Genomic DNA, 19,808 nt, shown 5'->3' with positions numbered 1-19,808 from the left:
AATTACAAAACACAAAACAACTGAAACCAAGCACTCTTCCTTTGAAAAAGTCTACATAAAATTGGAAAAAAAAAAAACCAACCCAAAACAGTGTGTTGAACCAGCTTTTCTACCTATTCCATTCCTTCCACAGCCAAAAACTAAGTTTTTTTTTTTTAATATACATATACTTTATATATATACACACATATATATTTTTTAATATACACACATATATATACATATATATGTGTATGTATATGTATATATGTTCCTCATATATAGCAAGAAAGAAAGAAGGAAGAAAAGGGTATCATACCCCAAGGTATATGTAAAAAAAATAGAGGGCTTGCATGTTTTGCAGTTTTGTGGAGAATCCAGCAAAGGGCCACTAAGATGGTTAATGGACTAGAGCATCTCTCCTAGGAGGAAAGGTTGAGAGAGCTGGCACTGTTCATCCTGTAGAAGGCTCAGAGGAAATTTCATCAGTGTGTACAAAAGTCTGGAAGAGGGGATACAAATACAACAGAGTCAGGCTCTCATCAGTGGCGTCCAGTGCCAGGTCAATAGGTGAGGTGCACAAATTGGAACACAGAAGGCTCAGTTTGAACATCAGGAAGCAGTTTTTCACTGTGAGAGTGGCTGAGCACTGGAGCTTTCCAACCCTTGCAATCTCAACCATTTGGTGATTCTGCAGCCCATCAAAAATACAGATCTGTACTAGAATTAAAATAAAACTGCATGAGAGTTAAGTATGGCTTGGGTACTATGTTAAGCATAAGTGTTGCTTTAACAGCACAGAAACAATATTATAGACTGACTATAATTATTAAAGACTGGCTTAATTAAGAAGAATTTCTTTTTAAAGCCATCTGCCTATCACACTGCTTACGATGGTGGTTTTGTAGGTTTTGGGTTCTGGCTTTTAATTTTTCTTGACTACCTTTGCATTTTCTTAACAAATGCCACCAAGATTTGAGAACAACTTGACAAAGAATTTTATTTTGTGTTTCTGTTATCATTTGTCAGTGTTCTCCTACACACTCCCCATTATTTGCAAAAAGTAACTTTTCTTGTGAAATTTTAAAGCAAGTGACAAAATTAGGACCAAAAAAACTGAATTTTCATCCACTATCATCCATCCGTTCATCAGTTTTCTTTCACTGTATTCAATGCAGTCCTTTATCCTCATCTGCAACATATTGCATGTTCTAGCCCTATTGATTCTTATTAATTTAAGATCCTTCTACTGCATGTTTTGGCTCAGTTATTTCAGTTTGGCTTTTTGTCAATTAGGTAGCATGCCTTTGTCTCCTAATCCTGATTTAAATCCTATTCTTTCATAAATCCTTCATGAAACATTCTCTACCCCAGGAAAGTTTGGATTATGCTGACCTTAAATCCGGCATTTTCAATGGCAAAGGCTTTTAGTAGATTATGAATTCATAAGAAATTATACTCTTGTTTCATAATATTTAAAATGCATTATAACATGAACAAGGAATTTTATAGTTATAAGATAACATTAATGGATACAGATATGAAAATTGTGCTAATTTATAATTTCCAGCTATATGTTTCCCTGATGATACACTGCACAGTCCTTAAAAGCATTGAAGAAGTTGTATGTTGTTCTTACATGAGCCAAAGAGGACGACAATGATGGGACCTTGTTATCTTCATCAATAGCAATTATTCTTTCTGCCAGATGTGGCTTTAGACTTTGTTATTTTATCAGACCTCCACATCAGCATTCTGCAAATAGTGTAATACCATTATTAAGCAGAGAAGGAGAAATTAAGTAAACACAGTGCTAAAAACCTTTCACTCATAAAGAGATACACAAATATGAAGTGGCTGATAATGGCCACCTTCAGCTGAAAGTAGAAATAATTGGTATTTACTAATGACTTAAAATATGTAAATATTTGTATTGTTAATATTTTTATATCCAGTTAATATGAGCTGTTTTATACAAATATGAAGAAAATATAAAGGAGAAAGCAATTACAACCATGTCATTAGGATCTAAATTTTGATATGATACAAAGAAATATTCTATATGGGAGCAGAGAAGGGAGAAATTACCATAGAGTCATCCCAGTTACCCAGTGTAAAAAACAAAGTTAGAAATTATTCTCAGGAAGAAAAGATCAATAACTCAATTCAGGAGTGAAGAACTGCTTACACTCAAAACTTAAGCTCGTTTTGACTGTGGCAGTGATTTAATACTCCAGCTATTTACCACATGCTGTTTACGAATTGTGTGAAGCATCAACAACCTTTACAATGAGAATTTCAAGTGGAAAAGGAATGCTTGTCTGGATACAAATGTGTCATGCAGTGATGTTATTGAATAGGAAATCTGTCATGAGAATGTGGGGGAAAAGAAGGCTTGTTTCTAAGCAACCTTACACAGCTGAGCTGCTAAAAATGTTTTTTTTTTTAGCAGAACATCTTGGTAGTCACTGAACAAGAGGAGCTGGAGGTTACAGCAGTACACAGCATGTACTGAAAGCAAAGACATTGCTGGGGATGAGTAGCACTCAACATAACTGAAGCAGGCATACACAGATACCTTTACATTTATTTGTTCTTGGAATGAGGTGGGAAAATCTGCAGTGTAAACTAAGCCAATGAAGAATCACCCGAATTCTTCAGACATACACAACTTCCAAAGTAACCTTTCTTGCTAGCAGGCAGGAACAAGGCCAACAAGTGGTGTGGTTCCACCCTCCTACACATTCATCACCTCAGTGAGGAGTGTTCCAAAACACAGGGAAGTGCTTTGAGAAATGCCCTGTACCTATCACTGAAACAGTGCAAAGTAGTACTACTGCAAGTTAAGATCTGGCTTTTCTTGAAGAGAGCACAGGGGACATTGAACATTCACTTATAAAATATATAATACAAAGTTCAAGCTTTTTCTGAGTTGTTTTTCAATTGAATTCATGTCACAACTGAAAACAATGTGATTATTTCCTGCTGACTATTCATGAATACTTCAGGAACCAGAACACTTGTAGTCACTAAGACCCTACAGCACTATAAGATAAGAGGGAAATACCAATTTTTTTTTGTTTGTTTTTTAAATAAAAACCAATCATTTCAAATCACTAATATATTTTTCTTTTTCTTCTCAGATTGATAGCTGGCAAATACTCTATTAAAGAACGAATAGGATAGCTATTTAGAATGACTGACCAAAAACATTCTTAACATTCTTTAAATAAATAAAAAAAAAAAAGACCATCAGTACTTCTTGGTGAGAATGCCTTGTAGAAGAACCTACCAAAGTTTCACATGGTCGTGCTCTCCTTAACCTTTGTTGGAACAGCAATTATACCACTCACAACTCAATTGAAAAACAAAGTACAGTAAGCTCTGATAAATCTCAGATATTTTCATGTGTATTAAGACTCAGGAAATATCTTTTTGGTCACTCATTTTAGGGTGCAACATAGTAGCTTCAAAGGGCTAAGCTTTACAGAATATTCTCAGTTTACAGCACTTGCTGTTGTGACAATTGTCTGTTTGGTCTAATAACAATTGTCTTTTGTTGCTCTCAAGTGTGATACAGGTTCTCACTGCTCACCGTGGCATTCTTTTATATTTGTCATTCAATTTCTCAGCTTTGCCAGAGAGGCTGTTAATATAACACCACTTGTTTCCAGTGATCAGACAAGTCTTATCTTTAAGAATTGGGTTTTTAATTAGAAACCTACCATTTGGTGTATTTTGAGTGCATTCAGGCTAAGAGGGAATATTGAAAAATTGGCTTCAGTGAATCCTATCAAAGACTTAGAGAACAAAAGAGCATCCAATTATTTTCTTGTGAAAACAAGGCTTTCGAGACACCTTAGCTAGTCTGAGGAATACTTAAACTAATTAATGAAGAGGTTATATGACTGTGAAACAAATACATCCCTAAACAAGTCATTATTAAACTGATACCTATAAAATGTAATAACATTGGTAAGCTTCAAGTAAATTCCTTTAAAATATACTTAGCTTCTAAGGTTTTCATTGAATCATACAATGGCTTGGTTTGGAAGAGAAGTATATCTCAAATCTACAAAACATGAACACAATTTTGTGCCTCAAGGAAAACTACAAGTTCGTAACCAAAGTATTTCTTCCATACCCTTCCAGTGTTAGACCACACTTCGGTAAATGCAGCAGCATATTCAAGAAATTGCTTACCTCCACCCCACTCTGATATGTCAAAAAATCTAGAAAAAGTAGATGTAAAAAAGCGTGAAAGATAATAAAGAACTTTCTGATCAGCAGTGACAAGCAAACTGTTGAATTAAGTAAATTGCATAGCCCAATCTTTGCTGCAAATGCAGAATGTTTTATAATTAGAAAATGTGACAGCTCACTTGAAAAGCAACAAGCAAAACCAAAGTTTAATGGAGGGAAAGATGGCCCTCAAAGAGATTTACTCTCATTATGATGAGAGGGAACAAGCTCTCGATTAAAAGCTGTTGCCATGCAGTGACAATTCTGCTTGCAGCTTGCTGTCACTTCCCAGAGCACATACATAAATCCGGGCTGCTGGGAACAGGAAGCTTTAAGCACAATGAAGAAAAGCAGACTCTGTTGCTACCAGGACTGTAACAACATTTCCAGCCTATCAGAGCACAAAACCTAAACTCAAGGGTGATGAAAATGCCCTAAAAGCTTATGCAGAAGCAAAACTCAAATATTCCTAAAATGAATGAGCAACAGCACATTTGAAGCTCATTTTAATTAAAATATTCTGGATTAAAGCAGAAGGTTATCATGCAGCATTTACTATGTTTTGTACCAGCACTTTGATTCTATTTTCTCTACATCTTCAAGACCCAACCCAAGATACAGGTACAGTGCTCCAAGCTGTTCCATTAAAAAGACAAAGAGCAAATGGCACATCCACATCAGCAGCGGTAGTTTTGATTGGAACTGCTGCATTTCAAAATTGGGCAAACATTGATGAAATTATTTAAAACAGCAGACCTACAGTACACTATATTAATCATCTGCTTTATCTTTGAGAATATAGGGAACATCTGGTATAACAGCAGCTTTATTCATACGTACAATACAGCACTAATCATTCCACATCTGACTAAAATGATCATAAGTATCCAGAAACCCTCTGGGTTTCTAATGTTCAATATCAGCTGTGTGCATTTCTCTTTCACTAGTAGACAGAGAAATCAAGTTGAATTATATCTTGTTTTACAGAGAAACTGTTTAAAAACAGGAGTGTGGCATAGAAAATGGACTCTGGAAAACTTAGAGGACAGTTGAGAAACTCTGTCCTTCAATGTTTGTTTTTGATAAAGAGCAGAGAAAGGCAGTCTAATCTTTAGGGATATCTACAAAACAGTGATAATGCAAAAGCATCCAGATAGATGAAAGAGCTGGACAGGCAAGCCTAACTACAGAGAAAAGATGCTTGATAGAAATGTACTGAAGTCAATGAACAATCTGTTCAGTTCAAGTTGTCATGGAAACTACCCTATTAAATGTTAAAAAAAAAAAATCAGCTCTAGAAACAAAGTACTACTGTTTGCCTGTTACAAAGTGCACCCTTAATAAGCTCAAACTAAGTATATTTGGTGCTTCTGTATCATTTGGTTAGCTTGAAGGTTTCTGTCTTTCAAAATCACCATGGTGCACTGTACTAAAGGCACAAGAAAAAAAGCCAAGTACTTGCTTTTTCCCCATGCAAACCATAGCAAAATTGGCAAGAAAAATTGCCATGAGCTCAATTTGCATTTAATCTGGAAATAGTTGTTCTTCCTTTTGCAGAAATTATTTAGCTTTACTTTCTGATGCTGCATGTGTTAGGGGAATGAACTGCTCAGGATAGATGAAATCTTTGTGTCTCCATTTCTTTTCTGCATTTGAACACAAAGCAGTTCCCTGCCACTGTGGTCAGACAAGGCATGGCTACCCCTCAGTGAGGACAGGGTTACAAGGAGGATGAGCTCATGTGAGTTACTGGAGATTTAAACACATTGACAGCATTGTTCTTCAAGATGTGCCACATTTATGCTCTGCTGAGTATTTCTGCAGCAACTCAGGCAGCTCTGTGACTTGCACAAGATGCCTGTAGAACAAGACATTACAATTTACCCTATTTCACCTGCATTTTCCTGGAAATAGCATCAGGATAACATATACCTTTTTTCCTCATACTAGCTTGCTTCTCTGCTGGCAAATCTAGGGGCCTTCTCCTTCCACACACAAACAACTTTGCAGTTGAATTTATGAGTACTACTCATTACGTGCCTACTTTTACATTTCACATTGCTCCTAAAGCTGATAAAGAAACACACAGATGTTTCTAAATTCTCCTACATTTAGGCACATCAATCAGGGCTGCGGGCAGGTTCTGTTCACGTCATCCAGCACCCTCTACCAAAGTCCTTCCTTCAAAGTATTTCAGCAGCAATTCCTGTACTTTAAAGCATCGAAGAAGCAGCGCATTTTTTGTAGAAAATATTTATTGATCTCATTTTTACTTTTGTGTTTTAAATTGCAGTGATTACAAGGATACTATTTTGCTTTAATAGATACAGAACTGCTCTTTAAATAACTTATTTGCATTATTTTGAAGCAGCAGAATGGCTTCCCTGGGTACAGAAGCAATACTTGAAAAAAATCCTCAGTGTATCCTCTTGAAACCATGTATTTCCTATTTAGTTTATTTTTTCTCCTCATGTACCCAATGATTATGCAGTCATCTTTAGTAATTTGGGCTTACATCCTGGTTGTAAAGAGGAAGAACTGACCTATTTTTACTGTTCCTTCATAGTAGAGCATCTTGGATCTGTGGAGTTCTTAAACTTAAAATCCTTCTCAGCAGATTAGTTCTTTATGAATTCTGTAGAAAATTCTTTTTGAAAGCTATAAAGTACCTAATAAAACATAAATAGGTGTTCCAGTAAACCTACAACAGGCCTGGTCAAAATTTAAGCTGGTCTCAAAGGTTTTTGACAGAGAAAAAATTGAGCACAGCTGTCAACTTATATCTCAGTAGCAGCAAATCATTGATCCAAGGCCACAGGCTGCTCTTATTTTATAACACCCTGTTCACATCCTTCTCCATGCCAAGTTCTTCCAGGCAACGCTCTACTTCCATATTTTAAAAGGTGTGTTCTCATTAGCTACATTTCCTGGGTCTACATTTCTTCCCTCTTTCTCCCTGCTGTAATACTGCATGCTGTGTGTCTGTGCGTGCATCTGCTTTTCTGTAAATGGCAGATGTAACCGAGGCATAGCAACACTCACTGCCTCCAGACCTGATCACCTGCCACACAAGGGAGAGACGCCTGCTAACTTTTGCAGTGCTATCCTGAAATAAAACTGCCTCTCCCCCACCATGCAGTACTGAATTATGACTGGCAGTTTGAAGAACAGAGCTTTATAGCAAAATGTGTTACTGTGCATCTCGGATGAGTGCTGCAGCATGTGACACCATGTGTGGGTTAGAAAAAGCTTAGCAGGGAGCAAGAGGAAAGACATTTCTGAGCATACTGCCTGTTGTAGACATCGCTAGCAGAGGACAAATTCTTTCATCTTAAAGAATGATACAAAGGAAATGAAAACAGAAGATTACAAGTGAAAGGCACGTTCTGCCCTCTGCTCTTTGTTGTCTTTGTTCTTAAAGACAGTTTGAATTGCTACAACATCTTTAAGACTGAAGACAAGTTACTTTTTACAGCTTACCTCACCTGTCTTGGAGTTTCATTTTCATAAAGTAATAGAGCTGATGCTAATAAAATAAACGAGTGGTGAAGATGATGCATGCAATCAGAAGTATAACATCTTGTAGGTTATCTGTGGAAATTAACTGATGAAGTTTTAGTTCTTCCAAAAGAAGCAATTACTGAATTCCACTTTGTATGTTTCTTGACAAAGCACTTATATATTTGTGCCACAATCTTACTGGAAATTTAATTGAGATTTCATCTGTTCTCTAAACTAAAAAGCAAGTAGAACTGCCTTCCAGCTCTGCAGATAGTGCCAATGGCATGCAGTGTGAGAGACCCTTTTGTTAGCAGTGTCATTAGCAGCCTGAGAGCAGGAGCTGAGCAGCACTGAGGATGCAGTTGAAATGCACTGGAAAGTTTGCTGTTGCACTTTCCCCTGCTGCAGTGGCCTAATGTAAATTTAAGTTCCCCCATGGAAGCTTAAATGACCCAAATACTCCACACATAGAAGAATCATTTTAGGAGTGATAGCAAGTTACAGAAAAGAACCATGCTAAAAGAAGAAAGTAATAATTTCTGGGAATAACTTCATAGGTACAGAGAACTTTTATAACAATAGACCTACTGAAGAGTAACAAACCTGTATGCAGTACAGTATTTTAAAATGTGCAATAGATAATTGTGCACAGAAAATGTGGGCACCAAGTGTTGCCATTGCCTTCAAGTCACAAAGGCACATTGAAAAAGCCTCAGGTTCTTCAAGTCAGATTTTCAACCCAAATTCAGAGAGTCCAGTTTACCAGAACACTCACGCTGCTCTGATCATGCCAAGTGCTGCTACCCTACTGGAAAATGTGTTCTCACCCCAAATTCTAGGTTTGCCCTTTTAAAGTTCATTACTGTGATTCTTTTTTCCTATCATGATTATGTCCAGAAATCAATATGAAGCTAATACATTTTTCTTGCTTAATAATCACACACATTTTATGTCTTGCATGTTCCTTAAATCGAGATATATATGATCTTGGTTTGCAAGTGGAAATCAATTTGTTTTAACATTACTGTGTAGGTATAAGGTTTATTTTAAGAGGAAGGTAGCACAGAAATGCTCGTCTTTGCTAAAATCCCAGAGGCAAAAGGGAAATGCATTCTATAGATGTTATTACAAAAAACCATTTGGTCTGCACTTCCTGGTTGCATGCACGACAAACAAACAAAAATCACCTCAAATAACATTAGCACTGTTCTCTCATCTTAATTACTATTCATCTCTTTCGCCACAAGTAACTCCACTCCAATGAGCAGTATGAAAATACACCTTTGGGGGAGGAAAAACCTCCAAGTCAGGGTGTATTCATACTGTATCTCATTTACACACTTTCATTAGTTCTGGACCAGGGGAGGTCAGAGCACAGCAGCCCCTTCTTTCCAGAGCCATATTTCAACACAAAGTGTGCAGAAAGCAGCTCAGCTTCAAAAAGCTATTTGAGTCTTAAATCAAATTTAAAGGCAAGGAACAATACGGCTCATAAAACCAGCTCCCAGGGACCATTGCCCATACATAAAACTTGCAACTAATCCAGTGTACCTCATCAAAACCAAACGTTTGCTCTTACAGGAAAACAGGAATTTAGAAGACAAATTCCACAGCTCAGTGCTGACTGCACACAATTTCTTCTGATGCTCAGCTTCCCCCAGCTAATGCTTGCTCGGAGTCTTCACATTCTGTGATCTGAATGCAGATGAACTGCACCTATCAGGGCCCATTCCAATTTTCATAAGCAGAGACTGCATACATCTAATCTGAAAGAACTCCCCCTAACATTAGGCACATGCCTATTAAGCTCAGTTACAAACACGTGTCAAACTAAAACCACACAGATGGTGACAGACTGGACTGAGCTCAAGCAGAAAAGTTTTATACCCAGGTGATGCTTGACAGACACCTTACACTGCTTTCTGATTCCCCTGAACCACACTTAATCAGTGAGTTTACTTAGTTGACAGCTGAAGTTGATTTTAAGGTACTAGATGTAGAAGCATCATTTGCAAACACATGAAACTGAATTTCACATTATGTTATTAAGGACTAAGAATTCAAAGCAAACATACACAATTTAAACAGGTGAAAGTGAAAAATCTAAGTCTTAGGTCTGTCTTTTTCTTCCATGTATAGCTGTATTCTTACTGATAAGTCACTTAATATCTCTGTTGAAGTGCAGATAATGTCCTTACTAAAGGAATCACAGGGAAGATTTACGTGGAATTGCAGAACGCTTGTACTCATAACATAGCAAAAGGAGATCTAGAGCACTACAGCATGCTGAAAAATTGATGGTTACATATACCTACATCCCCATTGAAAGAATGCTGATGAGATCACTTTAATAAAGCCACATACTCAGTTCTTGCTTGGACTGCACACATGATATTATTTGTATTAGTTATACTTGTATTATTCCCTTTTTGTTACTCATATCTTAAGTTTTACTCTTAACAAATACTTCCTATGCAGAGAAACATGCTGTTTTCATTTGTTTAAAGGATTTGTGCCTGATATGTTCCATTGAATATTTATTTAATCTTTAAAATTGTGTGTAATTTTAGGCACAAGTCACGATGCAGTTTCAGTTCAGTCTCACTCTATTGCCAAATTAAGTTTGTAGATAAAAAGAGAATATAAGGTGTTCAAAACTGAGGAAAATAAGCAGTAGGATACAGAAGCAGCATGCATTTACTGCTATTCTTTTAGTCTATAACATATTTTGAGTTAGTTGTGCTTGAATTTGATTGAAATGTATCAATGTGTTATAGAAACAATGAATGTTCATTCTCTTCTCCAAGGACTTCAAAGACAATTGAAAAATATATTTTAATTTGAAACTTACAAAGTCAAAGGTGTAGAACAGTTTACTTGAAAAGTTCTATGCATATATACATACATATACACACACATGTGTATGTATATAGATAGATTGGTCTTCCCCCCCACGCACCACTCCCCCTTTTTTTTTTTTTGAGCATATATTTGGATTTGATAATTGAACTGCCAGTATTGCACAAGTATGACAGACACACATGTGGAAAATATTCAGCTAATAACATACGGATTGCCTTCAGACTCAGATCAGCCTTATTTAGGATCCTGCCACATTTATTTTTTAAAATCTTCTGCCAAATAACTCAGAAGGAAAAATCTCACTGAAGAAAAACATGAAGTTACTTCCAAGTTCGATATTATCCAGATCTGTAATACAGATTGGTTGACTTGCTGAAGCATCAGATGGAGTATTCCTCCCAGGATTTGCTATCAGTGATGATTGGAACTGAACGATCTTTCCATACATAGCTTAGCCTCCTTTCTAATCTTAGTTTATTTTTGCCATTGGTAACTTTGGCTCAGTTGAATTCTCCTTGATATGTACAGATACATTCCTATTTGAGATTTCAATATGTACTGTGTCTTTACTTCACTGAACACTGCTTTATTAGCTGATCCTGTTGAGCTCATCCCCCTGTAGCTACGTGTCACTTGATTCATACAACTGTAATGCTTTATGCCATGGGATAGTATAAATGCCCACCTTCTGCACATTTCAAAAGTTATTCACACAAGCTTCTTCTTCTCCCTATGCAATCAGACTTCTCACTTTAAAATATCATTATATCCAAATTCTTTTCTGAGAACTGATGCAGTGCTGTAAAGGAGCTATATTAAGTGCTTTTCCCTGCAAATGTCATTGCTTTTATTGATACAGAGCTTTCTACACTGTTGTGCTGTTAAGGTTTGTTAAGTGTCTCTGAATAATCCTGTTTAGACTAATGAAAACAACTTCTCCCCCTTTCTCTGTTATACTACTCATAGCATTTTCTTTTCTGAAGGTTTTCCCTGATGCAAAGTGAATATTTAATCATAATTGTTTTGTTTCTTTGCCTCTGTTCTCCTTAACCCATGGTTATTTGTGCACTTTTTAAGGTTTCTAAGAGGAACTCTGCTATATCTGTTGAAAATTGAATAAAACGTATCAGGCACTTTACACCACTATTTTTACAAAGCATGCAGCAACAATAGGGCAGTAAGAACTTATTAATGTGGGAGGGAAAAAAAAAAGGACTGAAACAGAGACTGAAACAGAAAACCTCTCACCTCAGGCAACAAACATTCACAGCAATCATATTTGAATCCTAACAAAAAAGTCCCATTAGGAAAAAAAAATGTTTTACTGCTTTTTCTGAAGTGATATTTTGTAAGTGTTCAAGTTCACTAATAGCAAAACTCAGAGATTTGGAGAATTCTGTGTCATCTCCTTGTTGCAAACTGTGACTTTCTGTCAGTTTGTTTTATTATGGAAATAACCTCACATCCAGCAATGACAGGCACAACTTATACTCATTAACCTGTACGTACACACTGCCATTCAGTTATTTACTGCTAACAAGTTACATGACAAGCCAGAAGCCCGCATTTTCCAACTCTGAAGGCAAATATCAGCTAGAGACAGATGGAGAAGTTTGCTGGCTGTATAGAATCCAATATACTGTTTATATTGACAAAGCAGTTACGTGACCAGTGTGCCCCACTGACTGATATGTTTCCAGATAATATTTGTAGACGTTACCTGGCTTTAACAGCAGCTGAAATTACACTTTCCTCTAGAGCTCATTAGCAAAAGTTCTGTTCCTCACCTGGCTTTCAATTAAACACAAACAGCTATGCTAAGAATATTGAAACTGTTCTGCTACTCTGTCACTATATTTCTGATAGCAATAGCCAATTTATATTTTAGGATCCGGTGACACTAACTAAATCCAACAGCTCTTTTCCATACCACTTTGGCAACTGGGCAGAACAGTGCTTTCAAGCCAGAGATGAAGTTGTTACAAGTTAGAGACCTACTCCTGAAAACACACAATTAGATCTTGTCAAACGCGACACAAGCAGACTGGGATTAACCAGCCTCTGCCACTGTCTAAAAAGAACTACAGGCTATGAAGGCAGTATGCTCTCTTCACACAGATCAGCAGGCAAAGTGGCTGTACTTCTGGGGAGTTTGGGAAGAAAGGGGCAAGATGGTTCTCAGCTATGGAGGAGTATCTTACAATCAGAACCAGATTAACTGTGGCCTTATTCTTCTTCCTCCTGACTTTTCTCACAGCTCCACAAGAGATAAGCTGTCAGGACCTCTTTCCACTCTGAGTTGGGTGCCACTGAAATCTCTGCAAAAACAAAGTTTCGATAGTGACTTAGCCTCTGAATATGGGGAGCTTGTTCTGTCGAGGCCAGTAGCTCCACTCACACCAGACTGATGCTGAGTTGACTCCCAGAATCCTTTATTATCACCTTTATTATTACTTTTATTATCACCTGCTGCTCTGAGCAGCCCAGTGGGGTTACTGAGACAATTCCATTCTGCAATTACAGGGTAGAACAAAATACATGATTTGAAACTGCATTACTTGGTAGAAGTACTTCCTCATTCATCTGACTGTAGGGTAAACTTGCGACTGCAATCTTGATTTTTAAAGAAACTTTAAACTCTGTGCCTAAGACTATTTGCATTCATAAACTTCAAAGGCATGATAAAAGGCTGAATCTCAGACCAGGCTTTCTGTATGTAACGTGTCCTCTGCAAGGTATTCTTGTATGCAAGTATTCTTGTATTATTACTTCAAAGAAAAAGCGTGCATGGTTAATACTGTCACTTGAATTGCAGGGAAGAAATTAATCTTTTATTTTTACTTTATTTTCCCAAAATACTCCCCTCCAAACTTTCTTTTATTAGTAGTATGTTTTAAAAAGACAAAGTTAAAGCAGTTCTGCTGCAGCGTCATAGGCTGAGAATCACAGAATGAAAGCATTCAATGTGATAATGTAATGGCTTTTCAGCCTAATGAAGAGTGCTTGTGTTTCAGTGATAATGGGAAGACAGGGAGAAATCCACAAATGCAGTGCAGGACCCCCATGAATTAGAGCAGCCAGTAGTTTGTTCCTTCTGGTCACCACGCTGCTCATTCCACTTCATCTGTTCATGCAGCAATACACGTTTCTGACGGTGGCTATTTCTGCTTCAGCATAGTGTCAGAACTCCAAACGACTGCAGCCTGTTAACTCTATACGTGTGTTGGACATAACCTTGTCCACTCTAAATGTTTATTTTCAGAGAACCAGCATAATGTGTTTTGTGCTGATATTAGACATTGATCTTGTAAGATATGCATGTTATTGTCAAGGTTATGATTATTTTATGGACTCTATTATGGCAGTGATTATATTAATGTATTGACACTACATAACCTAGCCTATGTCCTGCATATACCTATATTGTTCTTATAACTAAGAACAGCAAACAGTTCTTGCTCTGACTCTCTTGCTGGTCAGTATCCATAATTCTTCAGTGGTTATATATACAGTACATGGCAAAATAATTCCAAGCGATGAGCATCAGGAAAAAAAAAACATACCAAGTTCTCCATTTCCCTTGCCTGATCCCTCTTTGTAGTTCTGCAGCCCCTGTAACAAGTTGCATCTTGCAATGTATTCTGAAGGTCAACAAATTCAAACTGTTTCAGAACAAAGACAAATTTTGTCTTTTCACTGTAGTTCACTTCTACCACTGCTCCAATGGTGCCTTTCCATCACTTATAGCTCATCACACCACCACACTTCAAAATCAATCCAGCATGTACCTGGGCTGCTTACATGATAGACTGGAACTGCATAGCTGGAAACTAGAACACACAAAGGTGTTCTTTACAAAAGAAGAAAAGATCGGGGCCAGTAAATTCCCCATTTACCTTGGGTTCTCCAGGTTGACATTCTACAGACACAAACAGCATTCCAGTGACATTGTAAATCATCTTTCAACATAGATTAAGGCTCAGAGGTTAGAAAATGAAGACCTAGAGATAAGTAAATAGAAGAAGAAATGCAAACTACTCTGCAAGAAAAATCCATTTCAATTTGTCAATTGCTTAATTAACAGGAGGAGGATCAGTCAAGTTTTTCTGGTTATGAAAGCACGGGAGGTGAGTTTATTTACCTTTTAAACCTTTTAAATTTAACAACAGTACATAACAAGAGATGTAGATGCTTCTACACAGCATAAGAAACAAAAGTAAATGAGGTAAATGAGCGTGTGTTGCAAGTAGTTAATGACAAACTTCCAGCAGACACACATGGTGCAGGTCCACCCTCTACCTTGGTATAAACGGGGTAGTGACTGGGAGCTGGCCAGAAACAAACAAACAAACAAAAATACCCAACAATTAAGCAAAAAGTAGTGCTGTAGCACCAGAATTCTGGTAGAAACTAAAATAGCAGATGCCTGGATTTCAATTGAGATTATTATTTGGCTGAATTTGAGATTCAGAGGAATTTAAGGCTATATCTCTGATGTAGTACACCAAATAACATCTGAATGGGTTGTGAACCAATTTCTGTACCAGCCATGAATTAATTATATATTAAGAGAAAGATACAATGGAAGGCAAATTATTACATTATTGTGCATATGCTCTTTTTTTTTTTTTTAAAGATGATTTATATAGGCAAAGTCTAGCTTTCAAGTTTTTTTTTTTTCTTAAAATCATATCTTCAGTAACAGCTACAAGGGTGGGAGATAAATGAACAAGGTGATTGTTTCTTCCGCAACACAGAGCAGAAAGCAAATCCAGTTAAAAAAAAAAATAGATCACTCTGTGGAAAGTCAGCAAGGCTGATACAAGTAGATGTTGCCAGTGGAATGACTTTTATTTTTTATCTTAGATTTTTCAGAAGACTTGAAGAAATCAAACATCTTTTTTATAGTCGGTAAGTAGATTTTTTTTTTTGTCTAACTGAATTTAAAAATCCATGTTTTTTCTTAAGCTTTGATTATAAGTATGTGATTTCTTCTAAAGATTAGCATAATTATTTAGCTGAGTATCTATAGTGCAGTTATAGAATCAATAAGATTGGAAAAGGCCTATAAGGTCATCTAGTTCAACAGCCAACTCACCACCATCGTGCCCATTAACCTCACCCACAAGCTCCCAGTTCCCTCAGCCATTCCTCAAGACATTTCACAGCCCTATTGCCCCTCTCTGGACACGATCCAGGGCCTCTGTGTCTTTTCTTGTAGTGAGAAACCCAGAACACAGCACTCCAGGTGCAGCCCCACCAGCCCCAAGCACAGAGGGACAGTCACCTCCCTGCTCCTGCTGGCTGCATACAAATCAGAATACCATTGGCCTTCTTGACCACCTGGGCACATCACTTGCTTGTATTCAACCATAGTTGTTCAGTCTCTAGAAAAGGAATTAGGATGTAATGTCACGTTCTTAACCTGCGAGTGACCGTGCCAACAATCACCCTGTGAAATTCTGAGCAGGAGATACATTAAAGTGCAAACTAATGCAAAACAATCATAGTTCTTGTGCAGTTACAGCACTGCTGGGTGACCTCATGACAAAGCTGACTCACCAGCTTTAGTTAAGATGTTATTCATAACTGCAGGTGAAAAATGAGGTCTTTCTGAAACATCTTTTGTAAACAGATTTCACTCATGCATTTCCTTAGCATGTCATTAACATGCCATTACCTTGCACAATACTTAGTGTGCACCGAGGCTTTGCAGACTCAAGGTCTATAATATTCTTGTTTTCTGCAAGTTCACTGAGAAAAACCACCATATTAGTCCCATACTGATGGGACTAAAATAAGGCACAAATACATGGAAGAACCTTTAAAAAAAGCACATTAAAACTAGAAGATTAACAAGTTCCAACTGAAAGCTTAGTACTAGTTACTTGGAAAGAAACATTGCTTCGTTTAAAATCAAGCAGAGTTCTTCTAACAAGAACAAAACTCTACTCTTTCATCAGAGCAATGTGAAAAGTAGACTTAACCACAATGATCAGTTCATGACTTTATCATACTTAGCTAATGCAATACGCAATAGCACATCCAGAAGATTGTCTTTCCTAACAGCATTAGTGGGTACATTATCCCTCCCCATCCTCTCACAGGAGTTTTGTAAAACACAGCCTTTGACTTTGGCTGAAGCTGAAACCTAAGCAGAACATTTCCAGGAATTCTACTGCACCAGAAGCAAACTCCCCACTTACTCTTAAACTTAAGTGTTTTAAGGTAAGGATAAATAGGACCAGCTTCCCAGCTGGCACTCTGAAGACATTATCCCCATCTACATTTGCAGATAAAGTATTATCAGCTGCAAACTCTGCATACGGGGGGAGGGGGAGAACAACAACAAAACACTATTTGTCCAAGATATATCACTGCCCAAAAACCTTGAACAACCTTATCTAACTTACCAGATGATGTCCCATCCAACCTAAATTATTCTACAATATTTGTATTAAAGGTCCTTCTACAATCAGACAGGCAGAGCATGAGCAGTACTGACAATTTAAACCCAAATCAGTCAAAGTGCCAGCTGCGAAAAGAGATGAAAGCTGCTTTCTTTGACTTTCTATGTAAGGAGAACCAGTATGTTTTCTCTAAGAGAAAAGCCTCAGTGATATTGTGGGTCATGTCCCCAGGACATCACATCGCTGCCAGCATGCACTCCAGGATGTCTTCTGGTTAAAATCATTTTTCAGAAAAAAAGGATTTTATTTATTTTTTAATGCAGTATCATTCCTATATGGTTTCACTCAGACTAAAATAATACCTGAGCATCAGATGAGGTGGTATTTAGGAGCTTCCAAACGCCATGTTCTGTAGCTAAGATTTTTGTATTTGTATAAGTAATTCAGGTAGCTAAATTGATCAAGGCCTCCCAAAATCATAGCCTGAACATAAGAATAGTTTGACAGATTCTTTTACTTTCAGTTCTGACTTCTGAGCTCCATTGTACAGCTAAGTTTCACCTGCAAGCACATTTCCACCTTACAAAGATTATACTCACTACAAAAAGAAGGTCTAGAAATTAAAACATTTTAAAATAAATTTTGATATTCTTGTAAATCCTGCTGTTGGCATTTTATGTAAATGCCCATACTGTCTGGTATACAATACACTCATAAGACCTAGCAAGCTTAAAACAGAGACATCCCAGGCTGTCTGTATGAGAGTTCTGCTTTGCTAATGCTTCTGACAGCAAAGCCAGCTCACAAATGGCTCACGTTGCTTATTCCTGACCCTGCTTGTTCCCTGCAGCAGTCCCAGCTCCCTCCACCATCAATTCATGGTTGTGATCTTGTGCTCCAGGCCAGACCAGTGCACTTGAATTGCAAGCCTAGAATTGCAGTCTTTCATAGTTTGGGGGTGATGAGGGCCTGAGGTAGAGCGAGTGTAAGGCTTGACTTCTTAAACTGAGATCTTTCAGAGATCTAGTGCAGGCTGCAGTTAAAAATTCAGAAGTGCTGCTCAGGCAGCTGTCATCTCTCCCCACCCACCGAGACCTCTTTTTCTGCCTTTGAACCACTCTCCATGAAGCACTTCTGCAGCCAATAATTAAATTGGGAAAGGTGACCACCTAAGTCAGCAGTGCTGCCAGAGAGTTATTTATCCTAAGATCTTCTTATACAATTTCACAGGCAGTTGAATCAATATAATATGGAACAGAAACCCATGCTAAGATGGTGTGCAGACCTTTAAATCATAACCTTGTCTGTAGGAAGAACAATATGCAGAATGACATGTAACTTTATGCTTAGCGTAGCACTCAAGTTCTGAGTATTTGCTCACTTTTTGTATCACAGAGTGCAGAGAGAGATACAGAGGATTCCAAGGTTAATCTCACTGAGTGATGCCACCTCCCTAATTTCTGAATTTATGATATTTAATTAAGTTCATAAATGAGCTTGAAAGCAATACGTATGGTACACAGCAGTAATAACAATAGACAAGCATGCTAGCATTGAAGAACTGCTAGTACTTGGATTCTGTAAGTAAAGGACAACAAAAAGTGGTTTGCAGTTTTGGTATTAACAAAGCACATCTTGAGTACAAACTCAGTAATAACATGTTTGTTTTGACCACTGCAATTATGCCTTTGGCTCAAGGAATGCCTCAAGTCCCTCAGTGCAGCAGCTCACACAGGCTCCATTTTCCCATTGTCTTGTTTTTGAGGAGGAAGCTGTGTAGTCAGCTCCAGCAGGAGCTTACAGAGCTCCCCTCCTGCACTAACACAGCTGTGACCCTGAACAAGAAAATTAAGAGCTAGTGGAAACCATCCATTACCTCATCAAGGTCTATCCATGTCATCCCAGCTCTAGCAACCTCAGGTCTTCACAAGGAAGATTTGGGTCACTCTTGGTCATTAGTTCCCCATAGTCAGTTGCTTATAGGAACTGTGCCAAAGCCCACCGCAACTCAAGTTCAAACTCACATACTAATTCCACGTTTTTCTACAAGTCATGGCACATTCAGTTTCTCTAGGTATTTTCTACACTTTTCCTCTTCTAACTTCATGTCATATTTGAAAATCAGAAAAGAACATGACTAACTCTGAATAGCAAGCTACTGTGAATCAGTCTGTCACAGGTTAACACCAGCTTTGTCCAAAATAGATGCAGGCAGAGTAAAGGATGACAACATACCAGAAAATTGATAGTGTTCACAAAGAGTCATACGCCTTCATAACAAAAAAACGTGGGCCTGTTTTCCTCTTTTGGATAGCTGAGCTATTGTGGAAATTTCACCACCTCAAGTTTTTTTTATGTTTGAAAAACTGTAATAAGTTCTAGTGAAGGCTTCTCATCTTTGTAATAGCTTTTGTTACACATACTATAAAGCTGTTGATCATTATAGATTTTAATAAATTAGACTATTTTTGTCAAATTTCTTAGAAAGATGCATAGACTATGAAAGAATGAAGTGCAATACTACAGGTTGGTACAACGCAACTGTAGAGTTAGTGTTGTTGAAGCTACATATACAGCACTCCTTTAAGCACATACCCCGAGCAGGAGGAAAGTACTAATTAGTAAGGAAATGCTCTTTACCATCCTTTCCCACCTTGATAGCTCTTTCACAGTCACGTTACATTCCAGCCTTCAGGAGGAGATAAGATAATAATAAGGAGGAGTTAACTAATACTTGAATTTCAGCTAGATAAATTAATGCTGGCATAAGCACTGAGTATGTTCAGACCTCAGGAATGAGGAAGTGCCTGGAGG

General features: G+C 37.5%; 1 protein-coding gene across 3 annotated transcripts in view; it reads left to right on the top strand.

Moving 5' to 3' along the window:
• Positions 1–19,808, top strand: part of AK5 (adenylate kinase 5) — a 98,690-nt gene that overhangs the window by 62,658 nt on the left and 16,224 nt on the right. For all 3 annotated transcript variants that reach the window (XM_085231613.1, XM_085231612.1, XM_010716235.4), the window contains 2 exons: positions 14,669–14,711; positions 15,451–15,495. In XM_085231613.1, coding sequence (XP_085087739.1) covers positions 14,669–14,711; positions 15,451–15,495 — 88 coding nt within the window. The remainder of the gene's footprint in view (positions 1–14,668; positions 14,712–15,450; positions 15,496–19,808) is intronic.

The sequence above is a fragment of the Meleagris gallopavo genome, chromosome 10 (assembly GCF_905368555.1).
Source record: "Meleagris gallopavo chromosome 10, MGAL_WU_HG_1.1, whole genome shotgun sequence".
Lineage (NCBI taxonomy): Eukaryota > Metazoa > Chordata > Aves > Galliformes > Phasianidae > Meleagris > Meleagris gallopavo.
Note: the sequence above shows the minus strand (reverse complement) of the source record. Positions and strands in the feature narration are given on the sequence as shown.